The sequence below is a fragment of the Oncorhynchus gorbuscha genome, linkage group LG01, assembly GCF_021184085.1.
Source record: "Oncorhynchus gorbuscha isolate QuinsamMale2020 ecotype Even-year linkage group LG01, OgorEven_v1.0, whole genome shotgun sequence".
Lineage (NCBI taxonomy): Eukaryota > Metazoa > Chordata > Actinopteri > Salmoniformes > Salmonidae > Oncorhynchus > Oncorhynchus gorbuscha.
In genome coordinates, this window is record NC_060173.1 from 88,914,013 (window position 1) to 88,936,498 (window position 22,486).

A 22,486-nucleotide genomic window follows, 5' to 3' on the forward strand; every position below is an offset into this window, starting at 1 on the left:
TGCACACAAACAGAGAAGGGGACAGAGACAGAGAGAGCGGGAAAGAGAGAGAGACAGATACAAAGAAAGAGTTGAGAATGTGAAGCATGCATAACAGCTAAATAGCACCCTCGAGTGTCTTGAGGGGCCCTCCATTTGGGGCTGAGAGAATCATAGAACAAACACGACAAAGACACACACACACACACACGCGTCTGCACTGCAGTCGGCAGAACAGGGCTGCTGTGAGTGACCTTCCACAGTGACGGTCTTGCCCATGGGAGAGATTGGCACAGGGAACTCTCAACCTGATTAATAATAAAGACCAGGGCCTGGTTTCCCAAAAGTTCACCGTTATATCCCAGAGCTGTCTCCAAAAACAATCGTTACAAAGGTTGCACTTAAAGACCCTTGTTATTTACCTCAGACCAATCGTAGAACAGCTAAGTTAGATGCTTTTTGCGTTACTTTATTCACAGATCTCCATTAAACAAAGAATCAAGAGGTTGATCTGTCTCCCTGTGACCGCCGAGAATTCCAGAGCCAAGTTGACTTCAAATACAAAGTAACCAATGTCTTCGCAATTGTTACAAACCCAGGATAAAAATATGCTTCAAATGAAAATTGAGATGACTGCATTAAAAGAAAAATACAGTATAGGCTACATCCAATTATACATGCATACTACATGACCTAAAGTATCTGGACAACTGCTCATTTATATGGGAATTTATATGGAGTTGGTCCCCCCTTTGCTGCTGTAACAGCCTCCACTCTTCTGGGAAGGCTTTCCACTAGATGTTGGAACATTGCTGCTGGGATTTGCTTCCATTCAGCCACAAGAGCATTAGTGAGGTCGAGCACTGATGTTAGGCGAATAGGCCTGGCTCGCAAGTCCGTGTTCCAATTCATCCCAAAGGTGTTCGGCGGGGTTGAGGTCAGGGCTGTGTGCAGGCCAGTCAAGTTCTTCCACACCGATCTTGACAAACAATGTCTGTATGGACCTCATTTTGTGCACAGTCATTGTCATGCTGAAACAGGGTCTTCCACAAACTGTTATCACAAAGTTGGAAGCACAGAACCGTCTAGAATGTCATTGTGTGCTGTAGCGTTAACATTTCCCTTCAATTGGAACTAATGAGCCTGAACCATGAAAAACTGCCCCAGACCATTATTCCTCCTCCAACAAACTCTACAGTTGGCACTACCCATTGAGGACGGTAGCGTTCTCCTGGTATCCACCAAACCCAGATTCGTCAGTCGGACTGACAGATGGTGAAGCGTGATTCATCACTTCCACTGCCCCAGAGTCCAATGGCAGCGAGCTTTACACCATTCTAGCCAATGCTTAGCATTGTGCATGGGGATCTTAGGCTTGTGTGCGACTGCTCGGCCCCGGAAACCCATTTCATTTAACTCCCGACTAACAGTTCATGTACTAACGTTGCTTCCAGAGGCAGTTTGGAACTTGGCGGGGGGGTGTTGCAACCGAGGACAGACGATTTTTTACACAATACGCCCTTCAAGCCCTCGGTGGTCCCGTTCGGTGAGCTTGTGTGGCCTACCACTTTGCGGCAGAGCGGTTGTTCCTCCTAGACGTTTCCACTTCACAATAACAGCACTTACAGTTGACTGGGGCAACTCTAGCAGGGCAGAAATTTGACAAACTTATTTGTTGGAAAGGTGGCGTCCTAGGACTGTGCCACATTGAAAGTTACTGAGCTCTTCAGTAAGGCCATTCTACTGCCAATGTTTTATTATGGAGATTGCATGGCTTGTGGTGCTCCATTTTATACACCTGTCAGCAACGGTGTGGCTGAAATAGCCGAATCCACTAATTTGAATGGGTGTCCACATACTATTGTATTTATAGTATTTCAATCACATTGGAATAGATTTCATGATAATTAAATGTAGTTATATTTAGTAACTGTCGGCTACTGTCTGAAAATGTTGCCTCAATATATTTCATGATGTGTAACAAGTGCACAATGATGTGCCAAATCTTGATTGAGTGCATTTTTATAGGTTAATTATAGGGCAATGCTTATAACTATTAAGCTGCCTCGATATTTGCAGCCATATGAGATATCTCTCTAGAAGCTGTCCCGTCGTCAGTATTGTGGAATAATTAGAATGTTATGGTAAGATTTTATTGGAGTAAGCTGATCTGAGAGCAGCGTTGCTTTTCTTTCGATCCTATCAGTATCGACACGTCGTGACGCACTTAGCAAATGTTCTCCCAGCTTAGTGTTTTGTGAAAGGCATGTTACATATTCGGCAGTTCTAGAAACAATGCATCATTAAAACACTCGTAAGCCTAAATTTCATCACTATCAGGAAACTGGGACGCTAGATTTCAATCACACCCACCACTACAATGTTTACACTGTGTCTTTGTTTACAAACTAGGAACCACACACACTTCTTATCCTACCAAGTTTGACCATGGGATAAAGGCCAACTGTAAAAACTAACACGGGATCAATGAATTTGAGCATCCAATGGCCATATTTACATAATACAGTGCCTTGCAAAAGTATTCATCCCCCTTGACATTTCCTATTTTGTTGCACAACCCGTAATTTAAATGGATATTTATTTGGATTTCAAGTAATGGACATACACAAAATAGTCTAAATTTAAAAAACTTGCTTCAGGGAAAAACAAAAAATGGGGAAAGTGGTGCGTGCATATGTATTCACCTCCTTTGCTATGATTCCCCTAAATAAGCCCCTAAACAACCAATTACCTCCAGAAGTCACATAATTAAATAAAGTCCACCTGTGTGCAATCTAAGTGTCACATGATCTCAGTATACAGTTGACGTCTGAAGATTACATACACCTTAGCCAAATGCATTTAAACTCAGTTTTTCCTAGTACAAATTCCCTGTTTTAGGTCAGTTAGGATCACCACTTTATTTTAAGAATGTGAAATGTCAGAATAATAGTAGGGAGAATGATTTATTTCAGCTTTTGGACCCTTTTGCGACCAAGCTTTAACTTCCTGACTGATGTCGTGAGATGTTGCTTCAATATATCCACATATTTTCCCATCGTCATGATGCCATCTATTTTGTGAAGTGCACCAGTCCCTCCTGCAGCAAAGCAACCCCACAACATGATGCTGCCACCCCCGTGCTTCACGGTTGGGATGGTGTTCTTCAGCTGGCAAGCATCCCCTTTTTCCTACAAACATAACGATGGTCATTATGGCCAAACAGTTATATTTCTGTTTTATCAGGCCAGTGGACATTTCTCCAAGAAGTACAATTTTTGTCCCCATGTGCAGTTGCAAACCATAGTCTGGCTTTTTATGGCGGTTTTGGAGCAGTGGCTTCTTCCTTTCTGAGCGGCCTTTCAGGTTATGTCGATATAGGACTCATTTTACTGTGGATATAGATACTTTTGTACCCGTTTCCTCCAGCATCTTCACAGGGTCCTTTGCTGTTGTGCTGGGATTAATTTGCACTTTTCGCACCAAAGTACATTCATCTCTAGGAGACAGAACGCCTCCTTCCTGAGTGGTATGACGGCTGTGTGGTCCCATAGTGTTTATACTTGCGTACTATTGTTTGTACAGATGAACGTGGTACCTTCAGGCATTTGGAAATTGCTCCAAAGGGTGAACCAGACCAGTGGAAGTCTACAATTGTTTTTCTGAGGTCTTGGCTGATTTCTTTTGACTTTACCATGATGTCAAGCAAAGAGGCACTGAGTTTGAAGATAGGCCTTGAAATACATCCATAGGTACATCTCCAATTGACTCAAATTATGTCAATTAGCCTATCAGAAGCTTCTAAAGCCATGATATCATTTTCTGGAATTTTCCAAGCTGTTTATAAAGGCAAAGTCAACTTAGTGTATGTAAACTTCTGATCCACTGGAATTGTGAATTATAAGTGAAATAATATGTCTGTAAACAATTGTTGGAAAAATGACATGTGTCATGCACAAAGTAGATGTTCTAACCAACTTGCCAAAACTATAGTTTGTTAACAAGAAATGTGTGGAGTGGTTGATACATTTGTTTTAATGACTCCAACCTAAGTGTATGTGAACTTCCGACTTCAACTGTATATATATATACACACACCTGTTCTGAAAGGCTCCAGAGTCTGCAACACCACAAAGCAAGGGGCACCACCAAGCAAGCGGCACCATGAAGACCAAGGAGCTCGCCAAACAGGTCAGGGACAAAGTTGTAGAGAAGTACAGATCAGGGTTGGGTTATCAAAAATATTGGAAACTTTGAACTTCCCACGGAACACCACTAAATCCATTATTCAAAAATGGAAAGAATATGGCACCACAACTAACCTGCCAAGAGAGGGCCGCCCACCAAAACTCACAGACCAGGCAAGGAGGGCATTAATCAGAGGCAACAAAGAGACCAAAGATAACCCTGAAGGAGCTGCAAAGCTCCACAGCGGTGATTGGAGTATCTGTCCATAGGGCCACTTTAAGCAGTATACTCCACAGAGCTGGGCTTCACCTTCCAGCAGGACAATGACCCTAAGCATACTGCTAAAGCAACACTTGAGTAGTTCAAGGGGAAACATTTAAATGTCTTGGAATGGCCTAGTCAAAGCCCAGAACTCAATCCAATTGAAAAACTGTGGTATGACTTAAAGATTGCTGTACACCAGCAGAACCCATTCCACTTGATGGAGCTGGAGCAGTTTTGCCTTGAAGAATGGGCAAAAATCCCAGAGGCTAGACATACCCCAAGAGACTTGCAGCTGTAATTGTTGCAAAAGGTGGCTCTACAAAGTATTGACTTGGGGGGGAGAATAGTTATACACGCTCAAGTTTTTTTTGTTTTTGTCATATTTCTTGTGTTTTACAAAAAAAACATTTTGCATCGAATGATACAAACCCCCCAAAAATCCATTTTAATTCCAGGTTGTAAGGCAACAAAATAGGAAAAATGGCAAGGGGGTGAATACTTTCACAAGCCACTGTATGTTTGCATCTGTGCTAAATGTGTACCAGGGTTGGGGTTGATTCTATTTTGATTCAGTAAATTCAGGAAGTGATTTGAAACTCAAATTCAATAATTGGAAAATCAAATGCCCTATATATATGGGTTAGTCGATTAGGCCTACTTCTCATCTGACAAAAGAGCTGTTCATTCGGTGACAGATTTAGGTCTTGGCCTATTTGGTAACTGGGCATCTTTATCAAGGTTGGCTGATTAGGAAGACAGCTTCCGGTGTCGGATGAGAGCAATTGCATGTCTGCCAAACAGTGGTTTATTTGGGCTCTTGGCTGGACAACATTACTGCAGCATTCCTGTGTAAAGTAGGCCACTGCACTGTCTGTCTGTCTACACCTGATGACAACTTGGGAGCCGAGCGGTTCATATGAGATACCGTTTAGATACAGACAATAAGAAGATGGACACACAGACAGACCATAGAAACACACGCACAAATCATAAAACATTGGATCAGATTGCAAAGCCATTACTCTATCGTTCATGTGTAAATTAGGTGATTGCTTTTTCTGTCTATATACACCCGATGACAAATTTGAGCCAGGTGTTTTGTGTGAGATGCTGTTTCAATAGCCTACATACAAAGACAGACATTAAGACACACATACAATTTTGGATCTAATTGCAATACTTTCCAGCACTGCCCATACACCCTTGCAATTTCCCTGAGAATAGTGTGCCCAGTGTGTGTATAGCATCAGTGCTCTGATACTGAGGAAGGTGACCACTGCTGATGTCATTCTGTACCATCATTATAAGAGAGACAGTGAGCACGGTTACATGTGCACACAACAATGAAATTATTGTGGATTGTCAGGTTAATATAATAGTTAGTTTAAAAAGTTCACATGGTTTGCAAGAAGGATTTCCCTAATAATCCTGTTTACATGGACACATCTGAAATCAAGCTACTGATAGGACTTTGATAAACTTGAAAACGAATTATAAGATGCATACTTCACTCGCGGGTAAAAGGCGTTGCATGGTCAATCTGTCGTCTGCATTGGCCGTGCAGCGTTTACGGTAATGTGGCCTCTACAGAAGTCAGGGTAGTCATACTTCTTATGCTTTATGGAGCAGTGCAGAACTGTTGTCAAGGAAGTTGTCAAGGAAGTGAGTTTGTGTTTATACAGAAACTTATGCCAACCAGTCATGTCAATGTGGAGCTTTACGGAACCCTCCTTATTGGTACAACATTTGAGCAGTTACCGGAGGTCATTTTGGCCCCTGCATGACTCCGGAGACTCTGCAATTGCGTCACACCATCCTTATGGCGTCTCCGACATTTTCGGACCAAGCATAAAATGGCTTTAAGAGGGAAGTTTGCGCTAACGTTACCCGGTGCTGGCAAATGCGCAGATCAAATACACCACTGGAACGCCGAATAAGCTTTGGATAAAAGCGTCTGCTAAATGGCATATATATATATAAGTTCATTCAAAAGATTGCTCAGAAAACCAGGTGTTTAATTCGGCGTATACATACTTCGATTATGACCTTATGCCGATTAAGATAAGCATGACTAATGTCATCAGTTTAATATCAAATTATTAGTGTGCATGTTAATGTATTTAGTAAGATACCAAACACATACACTCACACAGCATAGGGACGCCGAAACCAGTGAACACCAGCTATCACATATAAGTGAGCTATAATAATGTTATGATAAGGAATTATGGTTGCCCAACATTTTCAGCTGTCAAAAGAAAAACAAAGCTTGCTACTCACTTGTCATAACTCAGTCAGTCAAAGGAACTGACAACACCAATGCCACACTTGGCCAGCATACACAAGTTGTTAGCCAGCATGATATTAGCTAACCAACCAACTACCTACAGTATGGCACCCATTTTAATACCGGTCGGTCACTAACTAGCCGACATTCCAAAGTAACAAATGAATTGCTTAAAGCTGCCAGCATTAGTCACGTATATTATTGGTAAACACAGACGGTTAGAATAAACGATGGATCTGTCAACAAAAATGCAACAGTTAACCAGTTATCTAGCTCGCTAGCATGCTATTTCCCCATGCCAATTGCATATTGTTGTTAGCTAGGTACTGTACGAAGCTACTTACACATCGATAGTCGTCAGAATCTGTATTAAAGAAAATACAGCGTCTACTGTCGTTATTTAATGGAATTATATTGTTACTATCCATTTTTTTTTAAACAATTTGCTAGCAATGTTTTGATGTTTGGACGTCGCTACACATCATGTGAAATGTGATGACATCAACTTCCTAGCTAGCTACAGTGCACGGCTAAGGACAAACAGAATGGACGCTACAAACGCAAAGTGATCTTCTTCTTTGGTATTATGTCGTTCAAACATTTTGTTTGTTCATGCCGCCACCTACTGTGCGGTAGTGTGTGGTCGACACGTCACAATTGGACATTTTTATGTTACAAAAATAAAAGGAAGGGAGAAAAGGAAACAATTGTACCACTAACCCTACACCTATATACCACTATTTTATAAACACTTAAATTCACCACCCCATTCCACTACCTTGACCCTAACTGATTAACCAACAGTGCAGTTCAAGAAGAGTTAAGAAAATATTTACCAAATAAACTAAAGTAAAAAATAATAAAAAGTAACACAATAAAATAACAATAACGAGGCTATATACAGGGGGCACCGGTACCGAGTCAGTGTGCAGGGGTACAGGTTATTTGAGGTCATTTGTACATGCAGGTAGGGGTGAAGTGTCTATGCATAGATTATGGCAGCAGTGTACAAAACAAATGGAGGGGGATCAATGTAAATAGTCTGGTGGCCATTTTATTAACTGTTCAGCAGTCTTATGGCTTGGGGATAGAAGCTGTTAAGGAACCTTTTGGTCCTAGACTTAGCACTCCGGTACCGCTCGCTGTGCGATAGCAGAGAAAACAGTCTATGACTTGGGTGACTGGAGTCTCTGACAATTTTACGGGCTTTACTCTGACACCGCCTATTATATAGGTCCTGGATGGCAGGATGCTTGGTCCCAGTTATGTACAGGGCCGTACGCACTACTCTCTCAGATCCCGAGCAGTTGCCATTCCAGGTAGTGAATCAACCAGTCAGGATGCTCTCGATGGTGCAGCTGTAGAACTTTTTGAGGATCTGGGGACCCATACCAAATCTTTTCAGTCTCCTGAGGGGGAAAATGTTTTGTCGTGCCCTCTTCATGACTGGCTTGGTGTGTTTGGACCATGATAGTTCGTTGGTGGTGTGGACACCAAGGAGCTTGAATCTCTCAAACCGCTTCACTACAGCCCCGTCGATGTTAATGGGGGCCTGTTCAGCCCGCCTTTTCCTGTAGTCCACGACCAGCTCCTTTGTCTTGCTCACGTTGAGGGAGAGGTTGTTATCCTGGCACCACACTGCCAGTTCTAAAGTCCTCCTCCCCATAGGCTGTCTCATCGTTGTCGGTGATCAGGCCTACCACTGTTGTGTCACAAGCAAACTTAATGGCAACCATGGCAATGAATGCTAAGAACTTAAATACAGTTCATTTTATCTTTGAAACATTTAATTGAAATACTGTAGAATTCCATTCATTCCTATGGATGACGACTCCTACTGAGGAGTGCCAATATGACTAACAGGTAGCTTCAAAGCCTCTCAATGACCAATACATAGCATCAGAAATCCAGGGTTTATACACTGTACTTTATTGGTAATGACCCTCAAGATGAGGTTCTCTCTTCTTATGCAGACTTTAGCTAACCCTTTCACATGCAATTATACCTGTCAGTAAGATGTATGTCTATCTTTGTGCATGTGCAAGAGGTAAAGGCTGGTGGCCAGCCAGGAATATGGCAATGTTGTAAATATTGAGGTTGTAAATCTTGAACCAACTTATCTGGTTTTTGAATGCAAACCTCCTCCACACTTTCTCATTTTAAAATACAGTAAAACCGGATACTTTACTTAAATGTACCATGCTATTCTACTTCAGGCTAACCTCACATTCACCTAACTGGATATTACCATGTAATTAACCTTGAAATGATTTCCTTCAAATGAATTCCTTCCTTGTCCCTTGAAATGCAAAAACACCCTTCAAAGTGTAGGCCGTTTTTAGGACCTGCCAGTGCTGTAGCAACTGCTACATTTGACAGAAGAGGTGAGATAGCTGCTAGCCAATAATCACAAGTTGTTATCATTATCACTAAAGATGTTTTCAAAACGAAATACATACATTTTATTATCAAACACAAACAGACCCATTTAGCTATACCTTTGGCCTGAAAAGGGATAGGTGACAGAGAAGTGACCAAATGATGAGGAATCCAGAGGAAAGCAAAAGCCACATGTTGCAACACTAATTAGATAGATAGTAGGAGGACGAATACTGTGGGGGTGTGACTGCTGTAAAGGCACAGGATGTCTTCAGGTATTTGCCAATGGGTAAGAGGTGTTGCTCTCGGTATCTAGACTTAAACTGGTTCTGTTCTGTTCAGTGCTATTGTGCTTCACCACAATGGAATCTGCTGTAGGGGTGGGACTCGGAAACAGAGTTGGTGCTGACCTCATGCCAAAGACATTTTCTGAAACCTGTAATGAAGATTCAGTCATTCGATATGCAGCAGTCCTGTGTGTTTTTGTATGTGAGTATGTACTGTATGTATGTAAGTACAAGGTAATATTGTCAGTTTATGATTGATTTAGTTTAGTTTTTTTGTGTAATAAGGTCTGTGTTTGTCTGTAATAGGTGTCCCTTTGTATGTGTTTGTGTGTGTGTGTGTGTGTGTGTGTGTGTGTGTGTGTGTGTGTGTGTGTGTGTGTGTGTGTGTGTGTGTGTGTGTGTGTGTGTGTGTGTGTGTGTGTGTGTGTGTGTGTGTGTGTGTGTGTGTGTGTGTGTGTGTGTGTGTGTGTGTGTGTGTGTGTGTGTGTGTGTGTGTGTGTGTGTGTGTGTGTGTGTGTGTGTGTGTGTGAAATGTGGGAAATGTGGGAAATGTGTGTAGAGAGGCTCATTGTTGCCACTAAGCCCCAGCTGCACCCATTACCAATGGTGGCTTCAGAGCTTCAGAGACTGTCACACCCTAGGAACGATGAGGCAACACTGACATGCCTCTGTCTCAGTTTCCTAGAGATGAGGTTACAATGGGACAACACAGAAGAAACAAACACACTACACAGACACCACGCACACACACCTACATTCCTCCTCGCCTCTCACTCAGTGACGTCTGCTCCCTAACACATTTGTAGCACATAATATTGAATATCCTATGACTGTAATGCTGCGTTATAACATGAAGTGTATTTGCAGTAAAAACATGTTAGGTGTGGGACAATAAACGTAATGATCAAATTGATCAGTATGCTCGGAAAGTATTCAGACCCCTTGACTTTTTCCACATTTTGTTACTGTCACGCCTTGGTCATTGTATTTTGTGTTTTTGTTATATGTTTGGGTAGGCCAGGGTGTGACATGGGTTTATATGTTGTTTTTCGTATTGGGGTTTGTATTATTTGGGATCGCGGCTGATTAGGGGTGTGGTATAGGCTTGGCTGCCTGAGGCGATTCTCAATTAGAGTCAGGTGCTTATCGTTGTCTCTGATTGGGAACCGTATTTAGGCAGCCTGACTTTCGCTTTGTATTTTGTGGGTGTTTGTTCCTGTCTCTGTGTAGTGTTCACCAGATAGGCTGTAATAGGGTTCTCGTTCCGTTTGTTGTTTTCGTATTTCAGTTATTTCATGTATCGTTCCGTTTTCCTTCATTAAAGTCATGAGTAACCACTACGCTGCATTTCGGTCCGACTCTCTTCCTTCAACAGACGAACGCCGTTACAGTTACGTTACAGCCTTATTCTAAAATGGATTAAATTACATTTATTCCTCATCAATCTACACACAATACTGCATAATGTGTAAGCAAAAACAGGTTTGTAGACATTTTTGGTGAATTCAATTGTTTGGACATTATTTAGAAATGCACAAACCTGTCTATATAAGGTCCCACAGTTGACAGTGCACGTCAAAGCAAAAACCTAAGCCATGAGGTCGAAGGAATTGTCTGTAGAGCTCAGAGACAGGATTGTGTCGAGGCACAGATCTGGGGAAGGGTACCAAAACATGTCTGCAGCATTGAAGGTCCCCAAGAACACAGTGGCCTCCATCATTCTTAAATGGAAGAAGTTTCGAACCTCCAAGACTCTTCCTAGAGCTGGCCGTCCGGCCAAATTGAGCAATCGGGGGAGAAGGGCCTTGGTCAGGGAGGTGACCAAGAACCCGATGGTCACTATGACAGAACTCTAGAGTACCTCTGTGGAGATTGGAGAAACTTCCAAAAGGACAACCATCTCTGCAGCACTCCACCAATCAGGCCTTTTCTGTAGAGTGTCCAGATGGAAGCCACTCCTCAGTAATAGGCACATGACAGCCAGCACCTAAAGACTCTCAGATCATGAGAAACATTATTCTCTGGTCTGATGAAACCAATATTTAACTCTTTGGCCTGTATCCCAAGCGTCATGTCTGGAGGAAACCTGGCACCATCCCTGCGGTGAAGCATGGTGGTGTGAGCATCATGCTGTGGAGATGTTTTTCAGCGGCAGGGATTGGGAGACTAGTCAGGATTAAGGATTGAGGGAAAGAGCCCGGACTTGAACCCGATCAAACATCTCTGGAGAGACCTGAAAATAGCTGTGCAGCGACGCTTCTCCTCCAACCTGACAGAGCTTGAGAGAATCTGCAGAAAGGAATTGGAGAAACTCCCCAAATACATTTGTGCCAAGCTTGTAGCTTTATAACCAAGAAGACTTAAGGCTCTAATCGCTGCCAAAGGTGCTTCAACAAAGTCCCGAGTAAAGGGTCTGAATACAAATGTAAATGTGATATTTCAGTTGTTTTTTACCCCAAAATCTGAAAAACACTTTTTGCTTTGTCATTATGGGGTATTGTGTGTAGATTGATGAGGGGGGGAAACTATTGAATCCATTTTAGAGTAAGGCTGTAACATCACAAAAGGTGGAAAGGGTCAAGGGGTCTGAATACTTTCCGAATGCACTGTAGAGACAAACACTGGACCGTTTCTTTTATACTGGTTTTATATTAGAAAAACGTATAAGAAAGTCTTGTGTTTTTGTGAGCCTGAAGTGTTTCCCTGTCGTTACTTTTCTCAGTTAATCCAGGACATTTACCAGCTGCAGGTTGTGACAGATCTTCTTATGGAAAATTGAATAGCATATCCAAACAAATTATATCCACGTTGAAACACTATCATTTCAGATAAGTGGACATGTATGTCGAAGGAAAATAACATGAGTTTTGGATACATACAAAGCCATGCCATGAACCCAAAGTCATATACAGTTTACTGCACACATAGCTCTCTGCATGATGCACTCAGCCAATAAATGTACCTCTATATGTCTTTCACCACCACCACACCCCCAGCTTTCTCACCCATGACAACCTTAGTTATAGTTCATAATACTTCCATTGCTAAATAACTTACAACTGTCATATTTTCAAAGTCCAATTGCATCCGTGATAAAGTAAAGGTGCTTTCAGTAATAAGAAACTGGATTATTGTCTAGTAACATTCCCCAGCCTCCAACATTACCAACGTAATTAGAGCAATAAAAATAAATGTTTGTCATACCTGTGGTATACGGTCTGATATCCCACGGTTTCAGGCCAATCAGCACCCAGGGCTCGAGCCACCCAGTTTATAAATGTACTTGTAAACTGGGTGGTTTGAGCCCTGAATGCTGATTGGCTGCCATCTGTGGTATATCATACCGTATATAATCACATTTATGACAAAACGTTTATTTTTACTTCTCTCATTACGTTGGTAACCAGTTTATAATAGCAATAAGGCATCTCAGATGTATGTGGTATGCAGCTAATATACCACGGCTAAAGGCTGTATACAGGCACTCCGATTTGCATTGTACCCAAGAACAGCCCCTTCGTGCCTTATACCACACCCCCTCGTGTCTTAGTGCTTATTTTTCTACTTCCATTACCTCGTCCCACTGAACATAGACTCTGTACTGGTACCTTGTGTATATAGCCAAGTTATCATTATTGTCACGTTCGTCGTATGAAGGAGACCAAGGCGCAGCGTGGTATGTGTACATTCTCTTTATTAAAAGAATGAACACCTAACAAAATAACAACCAAAACGTGAAGCTAAACAATAGAGTGCTGACAGGCAACTACACATCGTCAAGAGCCCACACCAGAAAGTGGGGAAAAGGGCTACCTAAATATGATCCCCAATCAGAGACAACCATAAACAGCTGTCTCTGATAGGAACCATATCAGGCCAACATATATATACAAAACCCCTAGACATACAAAAACCCTAGACATACAAAACCCCTAGACCTACTAAAAAAACCCTAGACATACAAAAAATCCCTAGACATGCAAAAAAACTAGAACTACAAAAACCCTAGACATACGAGAAATCCCTAGACATACAAAAAAACCTAGACATACAAAAAATGAGAGTACCCAGCCTAGTTACACCCTGACCTAACCGAAATATATAGAAAAACGGAGATATCTAAGGTCAGGGCGTGACAATTATTCATTGTGTATTTATTATTATTATTATTATTATTACATCTTATTAATTTTCTATTATTTCTCTATTTTCTGTCTCTGCATTGTTGGGAAGGGCCCGTAAGTAAGCATTTCACTGTTAGTCTACACTTGTTGTTTACAAAGCATGTAACAAATCAAATTTGATTTGATGTGTGTACTAAACATCTCACTATTTCAAAAGCAAAGAGCAACTACCTTCAGGCTATGCTCAAACCGTACACACCAACCTTGTGCACTCCATCCTGCCACCACAGGTCTCTTGGCCGTCCCAAACCTACGGGGGTCAGCTCCCGCTCAGCCCAGTCAAAGCTCTTCTCTGTCCTGGCACCCCAATGGCGGAACAAGCTTCCCCCTGAAGCTAAGACAGCTGAGTCCTTGCCCTTCTTCCAAAAATGTCTGACTGAAATCCTATCTCTTCAAAGAGTATCTTAAATAAAACATCTCAGTCTTATTCCCCTTAACCCCCCCCCCCCATATAAAAAAGTTATTTTCTTTTCCTGCACGCACTGACTGCTGATAAGTTCTTCACTCTGGAAAAATGTACTTCCTACAGCTGTGATATGTAGTTGTCTCACCAAGCTATCTGAAGATGAATGCACTAACTGTACGTCCCTCTAGATAAGAGTGTCTGCTAAATGACTCAAATGTCAAAAAAGAAATAGAAAATGTACTCTTGGGAGCTGTATTTGCATGGTCATAATAGTCAGTGAATGTTTCCTAATCTTGCATCCAGAATTAGAGGGGTCTATTTCAATGCCCTGCAAATTCCTTGAATCTGAGCTGGATGGATGCAGCGTATGCAGCTACTGTGGCTGAGAACAGATTGACACTTTCATGATTCCTTCTTACTTGATGACTTGTACTTCAATATGAGCAATTTTAATGCATGTTACCAAAAATATGTTTGTTTTGTATCTTGAGCGTAACCTATGTGTTTCTGCGTGCTTCAAGTTGAATTATGTTTGACAAGTGTATTGTTGTTACAGGTACACTCTCTCTTTGTATGCCTGTAAGTGTTTGTTTAGGGTGAATAGGGTTTGTAAAGAAACATGTACATATGAACATAAGATGGAGTGATCCCAGGACGAACATTGAATGTTAGGGAAATGTCAAACACGGGTTGAAATGTATTGGGGTCAGTTGGAGGAAGATAGCTGTTGCAATTCTAATCCTGTTCCACAACATTCTAGGTGAAGTGTTGCTATAGGCAAAGAACTTGCATAACAAATTCATTTCCTTTATAAAAAAGTTTAATTCTCAGTACAAATACAGAATCTTCAATACAAAAACATAATATAGTACATACAAAAACAATGGCTTGTGGAGTTTCACCTCTCCATAAATACCATGGCAACAGCAACATATTAATATGACCTCTTGGAATCCTTCATTATTCTCTATGCAGAAGAACCATCGGTTGATTTCAGTTCATTGGTCATATAGGGCAGCAATGGGATCATAGGCAAGAATCTCTCAAGCCTCCTCCATTTAGCTAAGCACATAATAAAGAAACATAATAATAAGGAAAAATATACAAGACCTGTACAGACTATTTGACACACTGGCAATATTAGACATGCTAAATCCTATGAGCATTTCCCCTTACTGGGAAGTTAAAAAATATAGCCAAACGTCTCTGAGGTCATGCACTTCTTCAACCTTGAAATATACAGCTCTCAAACATACAGTGCGAGGTAACAAGTTAAATACATCAATATTAAATAAATGTATACACGTGTATTATCTGTGTCACTTGAGCTGAAGGCATGGGGCGCCATTGAACACCGTGCATAAAACATAGACATGGTGGTAAAAAATCAGAGTGCAAACAGGTGTTGTGGAACCCGGATATACCACATAGCAGGTCAACCACAACATTACCATGGATCGACACAATATAACACAAAGGTAAAATAATACCACATATAGAGAGCAGAAACGTTTATTTCTGTCTCTCTATTTTATTTCTATCTCCATCCATTCAAAGGAATTTCATCAGTTATAGACTATTCAGTTCAGGTCACCTCATTCCCGCTAAATAATACACAATCGATCACCAGGGAATGAGAATCGATCATCCGGGATCATCGTTGCGCTGCATTTTAGTAGCATCCAATGCCGATCTCCTGCTTGTAGCGGTTGGTCAGGGTGTTGGCCTGTTGCGTCAGCTTGGACAGCACCCCGTGGAGCCCCGTCATGTGGAACTGGAACTGCTTCTGCAGGTTATCCTCGTCTTCCTCGGACGACACCTCAGAATCTTCCTCCGCTGAATCCAGCCGTGAGATGGAAGCCCGGCTCTCCTTTCGCTTCTTGGCTTCCTCAGCACGCATCACTCCCCACTCGATGTCGCAACGGATAGACTTGAGCAGCTGGTAGTAGCTGTACATGTCCCCGTCCTCGATGTCGCTGTTTCCCGAGCTTTTCAGGGCGGCCATCTCCCTCTCCTCTTCAAGGGGGACGTCCCGCAGCAGGCTGGGCACCATTACCGTCTGGTCCATGTTGTTGACGGCACCGATGAAGCGGTTCATTGAGTTGAACAGGGAGTTCTTCTGCAGGTGGGATTCTGAGATCTGCATTATTTTAGCGACTGTTGTTGATTCTTGAACTTATTTTATAAATTAAATGTATAACTGTCAACCAGAGCTGGATAGTTCGTTTCTTCTACGTTCTAATCGGCTTTGGAAAGCGGCTTGTCCTTTTGTATTAAATTATTAAACAGAGCTATGAAGAGAGTTTGGCAGTTGTTCTCGTTTCTTCTTTTGCCTATTCCTTCTTCTTTTCGTTTCTGTTCTGACTCTTACTGGTCCCCGGTCGGATCTTTATAGAGCAGGTGGATTCGTGTCCAAGGGCGTGCCCAGAACCTGTTTGTCAGGATTATTCTACCTCTACAGTAACCGGACTCCAATGAGCTAGTGCACAGACAGAAAAAACATGTTGACATAGTTTGCATGAAGGGGATTGGCCTCCCAGTAGCGATATGCCTACTACCCGGCCCTTGCCCAGTGTCCAGTAAGAAAGCAATGAATTCATCTTCCGCAAACCAAATGATAGGAGGCTCTATGTTCGCGCAATTGTCTGCCTGTGTTGCGCATCAGCCACTCAAACACAGCACAATGGTTTATAAGTGAGCTTTCTCAAAACTCACACACACCAAGCACACTAAAAACGAATTATAGTTTACATTGCAATCGAATTCAAACTTCATTCACATTGGCCTATATTTTGCTCTCATGTATTCCAATGCAAACATGACTGACGCGACATCAAACCCAGCAACCTCACGGGATAAACTATTCAGGGCGAGGTCTGACCTAGCAGAACGCCAGGTTATGAATATTCATGAGAAAGCTATCAGCCCACAACCGTGCCTCCAATTGAAACCAATCATATGTTCGGCTGTCTGTCTCGGCGCCGGGACTAGCTCTCTATTGACCAATCGGTGGGTGAAGGAGGGAAGCGAAGCACTGGATCCCTGTCAATGGGGAAAGCAGAGGATTAACCCTATACATTCCACCTTTTTCTTGTTGGAGACGAGTCCGCAAGGTCTGTATTGTTAGGACATAGGCCAACACTAATAGGTTGTCAGAGTAAAGTTATTCATCCATCTCCTGGATCAGCGATTTTTCCAAACTAGGCTGAACTATATTTTAAATGTAACCTTTATTTAACCAGGCAAGTCGGTTAAGAACAAATTCTTATTTACAATGAGCCTACTGAGATGCAGTGCCATAGAAAAAAAGAAAGTTATTCTATTATATTATATTCAGGGCAATGTTATCATCCCATTCATATACAGTATCTATCAGCTGCTTTGCCTTTGACAGTAATTATTACAGTTAGAGACAAACTAATACCCCTATTGCCCTTACCATGAAAGACTGACGAGAACAGCTGAAACTACCCCCACCCCCCTGAAGGTCAATAGTTGACCATCACCAGGGGAAATCAACAGAGACCGGTTGCCCCACATAGACAGAACTCACTGACATGGTAAAGCAAAACACCACAACAAGTGGGCGAAAATGATTCAGCCCAGCCAGTCTGAAATCTAATCACAAGTTAACACTTACAGTTAACCACCAGCACAATCAACACATGACAGAGATAGCAAACAACATGCTTTCAGTCACCACAAAATGATTATCTCTTGCAACCAGGGTGCTGAATCATTGTGACTACAGCCTGGTCCATCTACATGATGTAGGACAGCACTCACCAAATAGATTTATTTGGCCTATGGCAATCCTCGAAATAGCTATATGTATGAGGACTTTGCACCTCACTCTTAGATGAATTAGAAGAAGAAATCAATCAAAAAGAACAATCTGTCAGTACTGCCCAAGCAGTCACATCAAGCAATGATTCATTCCAGGTAGTACCATTTAGCAGTAATGATTGGGCCTGATAAAAGTAGAAATAGAAATATGAGTTTGCACTCATGTGTCACACACATACACTCACAATTACACAAATGCACATGCGCACACACACACATAAAGATGCAGGTAGGAGATACAGTGCCTTTCCGAAAGTATTAGGCCCCCTTGAACTTTGCGACCTTTTGCCACACTTCAAACATAAAGATATAAAACTGTATTTTTGTGAAGAATCAACAACAAGTGGGACACAATCATGAAGTGGAACGACATTTATTGGATATTGAAAACTTTTTTAACAAATCAAAAACGGAAAAATTGGGCGTGCAAAATTATTCAGCCCCTTTACTTTCAGTGCAGCAAACTCTCTCCAGAAGTTCAGTGAGGATCTCTGAATGATCCAATGTTGACCTAAATGACTAATGATGATAAATACAGTCCACCTGTGTGTAATCAAGTCTCCGAATAAATGCACCTGCACTGTGATAGTCTCAGAGGTCCGTTAAAAGCGCAGAGAGCATCACGGAGAACAAGGAACACACCAGGCAGGTCCGAGATACTGTTGTGAAGAAGTTTAAAGCCGGATTTGGATACAAAAAGATTTCCCAAGCTTTAAACATCCCAAGGAGCACTGTGCAAGCGATAATATTGAAATGGAAGGAGTATCAGACCACTGCAAATCTACAAAGACCTGGCCGTCCCTCTAAACTTTCAGCTCATACAAGGAGAAGACTGATCCGAGATGCAGCCAAGAGGCCCATGATCACTCTGGATGAACTGCAGAGATCTACAGCTGAGGTGGGAGACTCTGTCCATAGGACAACAATCAGTCGTATATTGCACAAATCTGGCCTTTATGGAAGAGTGGCAAGAAGAAAGCCATTTCTTAAAGATATCCATAAAAAGTGTTGTTTAAAGTTTGCCACAAGCCACTTGGGAGACACACCAAACATGTGGAAGAAGGTGCTCTGGTCAGATGAAACCAAAATTGAACTTTTTGGCAACAATGCAAAACGTTATGTTTGGCGTAAAAGCAACACAGCTCATCACCCTGAACACACCATCCCCACTGTCAAACATGGTGGTGGCAGCATCATGGTTTGGTCCTGCTTTTCTTCAGCAGGGACAGGGAAGATGGTTAAAATTGATGGGAAGATGGATGGAGCCAAATACAGGACCATTCTGGAAGAAAACCTGATGGAGTCTGCAAAAGACCTGAGACTGGGACGGAGATTTGTCTTCCAACAAGGGAATGATCCAAAACATAAAGCAAAATCTACAATGGAATGGTTCAAAAATAAACATATCCAGGTGTTAGAATGGCCAAGTCAAAGTCCAGACCTGAATCCAATCGAGAATCTGTGGAAAGAACTGAAAACTGCTGTTCACAAATGCTCTCCATCCAACCTCATTGAGCTCGAGCTGTTTTACAAGGAGGAATGGGAAATAATTTCAGTCTCTCGATGTGCAAAACTGATAGAGACATACCCCAAGCGACTTACAGCTGTAATCGCAGCAAAAGGTGGCGCTACAAAGTATTAACTTAAGGGGGCTGAATAATTTTGCACGCCCAATTTTTCTATTTTTGATTTGTTAAAAAAGTTTGAAATATCCAATAAATGTCGTTCCACTTCATGATTGTGTCCCACTTGTTGTTGATTCTTCACAAAAAAATACAGTTTTATATATTTATGTTTGAAGCCTGAAATGTGGCAAAAGGTCGCAAAGTTCAAGGGGGCCGAATACTTTCGCAAGGCACTGTAATGGGTGTAGAGAGAGTGTTCTGGAATGTCTGGAGAGAAACTATACAGATTGAATCAGTGTTCTAAACACTGAACTGTTCAGCAAGAATGGGAGGAATGTCAACATACAGTACATGACAAAACCTGCTTAGTCAGTCGATCTCTCTCGGTCTCACCCTTCCTCCCTTCCTTCCATTCCGATAATTATACTTCTCAATTTTGCCTCTGCTCCTCTTAAAGGCATCATCTGAAACAGTTCGTAACAGTCTGTGCGTATATTATGGCAACATTTTGTGACGTTTTTGTTCTTTTTGGTCTTCTGCAAGGTTTGTTATGTCTGTTCTGAAGACTACTCCCCTTCATTCGTGATTGGTCAACAGTAGGGATTCTTCAATTAAATGTTTGCCGGTGATTGGTGACCAGTAGAGATTCTTCAATTAAGTGTTTGTGGTCATACTACGAGTTGTGTAAGAAGGGATTCAATCGGGCCTCTCGGGTGGGGCAGTGGTTAAGGGTTAAGGGCAAGTTAACACTTACAGTTAACCACCAGCACATCAGAGACTCTGGGTTCGCGCCCAGGATCTGTCGTAACCGGCCGCGACCGGGAGGTCTGTGGGGCGACGCACAATTGGCCTTATAGTCGTCCGTTTTATGGAGGGCTTGGCCGGTAGGGATGTCCTTGTCTCATCACGCACCAGCGACTCCTGTGGCGGGCCGGGCGCAGTGCGCGCTAACCAAGTCGGTGTTTCCTCCGACACATTGTTGCAGCTGGCTTCTGGGTTGGATGCACGCTGTGTTAAGAAGCATGACTTTCAACCTTTGTCTCTCCCGAGCCCGTACGGGAGTTGTAGCGATGAGACAAGATAGTAGCTACTAAAAACAATTGGTTAACCACGAAATTCGGGAGAAAAGGGGATAAAAAAAATAGGGAGGGTTTGGCTGATAGGGATATCCTTGTCTCATCGCGCCACTTGTGGCGGGCTGGGCACATTGCCTGCTGACCAGGTCGCCAGGTGCATGGTGTTTCTGACACATTGGTGCAGCTGGCTTCTGGGTTGGATGCACGCTGTGTTAAGAAGCAGTGCAGCTTGGTTAGGTTGTGTTTTGGAGGACGCATGTCTCTCCCGAGCCCGTATGGGAGTTGAAGCGATGAGACAAGACAGTAACTACTAACAATTGAATGCTATGAAATTGGGGGTAAAAAAAGTTTTAAAGAGAATGATTAATTTCCACTTTTATTTCTTTGATCACATTGCCAGTGGGTCAGAAGTTTACAAACACTCAATTAGTATTTTGTAGCATTGCCTTTAAATTGTTTAACTTGGGTCAAACATTTCGGGTAGCCTTCCACAAGCTTCCCACAATAAGTTGGGTGAATTTTGGCCCATTCATCCTGACAGAGCTGGTGTAACTGAGTCAGGTTTGTAGGCCTCCTTGCTCGCACATGCTTTTTCAGTAAGCACACAAATTTTCTATAGGCTTGAGGGCTTTGTGATGGTGACTCCAATACCTTGCCTTTGTTGTCCTTCAGACATTTTGCCACAACTTTGTTGTGTTGTGGGGTTGCTTTGCCGCAGGAGGGACTGGTGCACTTCACAAAATAGATGAAATCATGGGGATGGGAAAATATGTGGATATATTGAAGCAACATCTCAAGACATCAGTCAGGAACTGAAAGCCTGGTCGCAAATGGGTCTTCCAATTGGACAATGACCCCAAACATACTTCCAAAGTTGTGGCAAAATGTGTCTCTCTCTCTGTGTCTCTCTCTCTTTCTTTCTCTCTCTCTCTCTCTCTGTGTCTCTCTCTCTTTCTTTCTCTCTCTCTCTCTCTGTGTCTCTCTCTCTCTCTCTCTGGAATGTAATGAATGTCACATATCATCTGCATTTTTGGGTGTTGTCACTTCCGGTTTACAAAACCTCACACCATTTTGAGCACAGTTTCAACAAATTATTATTAAGTAACTGGTTACACAGACTTTTTTACTTTACTCAAGTAAAGTTGCCTGAACTTAAAATGTATTGTCATGTTTATTCAACTAGAAATTATTATTTGGGCATCTTCACTAAAATGGCTGTGGAACTAGTTACACACACGGTGCTTTTGACATAATTTCAATGTACATATTTGACACACGATGACATACATGATTACATTGTGCATGTTAATTTATACAGTAATTATTATTTAGCATGTCCTAACCTGGGATTTGAACTCACAGCATTCCAATCTTCATGCTATACCACCATATCTGTGTCAATTATCAGTTCATCTGAATATTCTCTCATCATTGATTTGATTGACTTATTTCAGGAATTTGAGGGTTTTTCTGTATAATGTTGGTGGTGCATATTACTCTGTTTTAATGTTTCTCCTACTAATTAGATGAAACAACTACAATTTTTTTACAGTGCAGCTTGGCTGATCCTAGATCAGATAAGGAAAGATAAAGGTCAGCACCACCCAGGACGGTGCGGCCGTGACCGGAGGGTTGGACTGATTTCAAGTCAAAAAGGTGAATTAAATTTTTTTCTTCAAAGATGTCGATAAACTTAAGGTGAAAAATCATTTGAGTGACATCCATTTGTTAAGGGTAGCCTACATACACACATACTCTATGTACACGTGTAGAAGAAGAAGAAGAAGAAGAAGAAGAAGAAGAAGAAGAAGTACACACACAAATATGACCCAAGTCCTCGACATCTGAATGTTTCTGGATTACACTTGGTAACAACAACCTATTCATGTCTGGAAAACATTCTCTTCTTATGTTCATTCACAGTCACAACCAGGAACTAGATTAAAATGTCCCCTTCCTTTATGT

General features: G+C 42.0%; 2 protein-coding genes across 4 annotated transcripts in view; both read right to left on the reverse strand.

The window, feature by feature from the left end:
- si:dkey-100n23.5 (cyclic AMP receptor-like protein A) overlaps nt 1–7,238 on the reverse strand; it is a 117,109-nt gene extending 109,871 nt beyond the window's left edge. Inside the window, exon 1 of one of the 3 annotated variants that reach the window (XM_046364775.1) lies at nt 7,063–7,238. In XM_046364775.1, coding sequence (XP_046220731.1) covers nt 7,063–7,146 — 84 coding nt within the window. In that variant the 5' untranslated portion in view covers nt 7,147–7,238. Of the gene's footprint in view, nt 1–4,077; nt 4,362–5,937; nt 7,023–7,062 lie in introns of those variants that run through there. The other 2 variants (XM_046364783.1, XM_046364793.1) reach the window with 2 other exon arrangements.
- Nucleotides 7,239–14,776: 7,538 nt separating this feature from the next.
- On the reverse strand, nt 14,777–16,749 carry LOC124045607 (mid1-interacting protein 1-B-like). The gene has a single exon (XM_046365017.1). The coding sequence runs from the start codon at nt 16,118–16,120 to the stop codon at nt 15,647–15,649; it is 474 nt and encodes a 157-aa protein (XP_046220973.1). The 5' UTR covers nt 16,121–16,749; the 3' UTR covers nt 14,777–15,646.
- Nucleotides 16,750–22,486: the final 5,737 nt, after the last annotated feature.

Excerpts from the sequence above, each read along its gene's own strand:
- LOC124045607 (XM_046365017.1), bottom strand. The coding sequence starts at position 16,120 with ATGCAGATCTCAGAATCCCACCTGCAGAAGAACTCCCTGTTCAACTCA.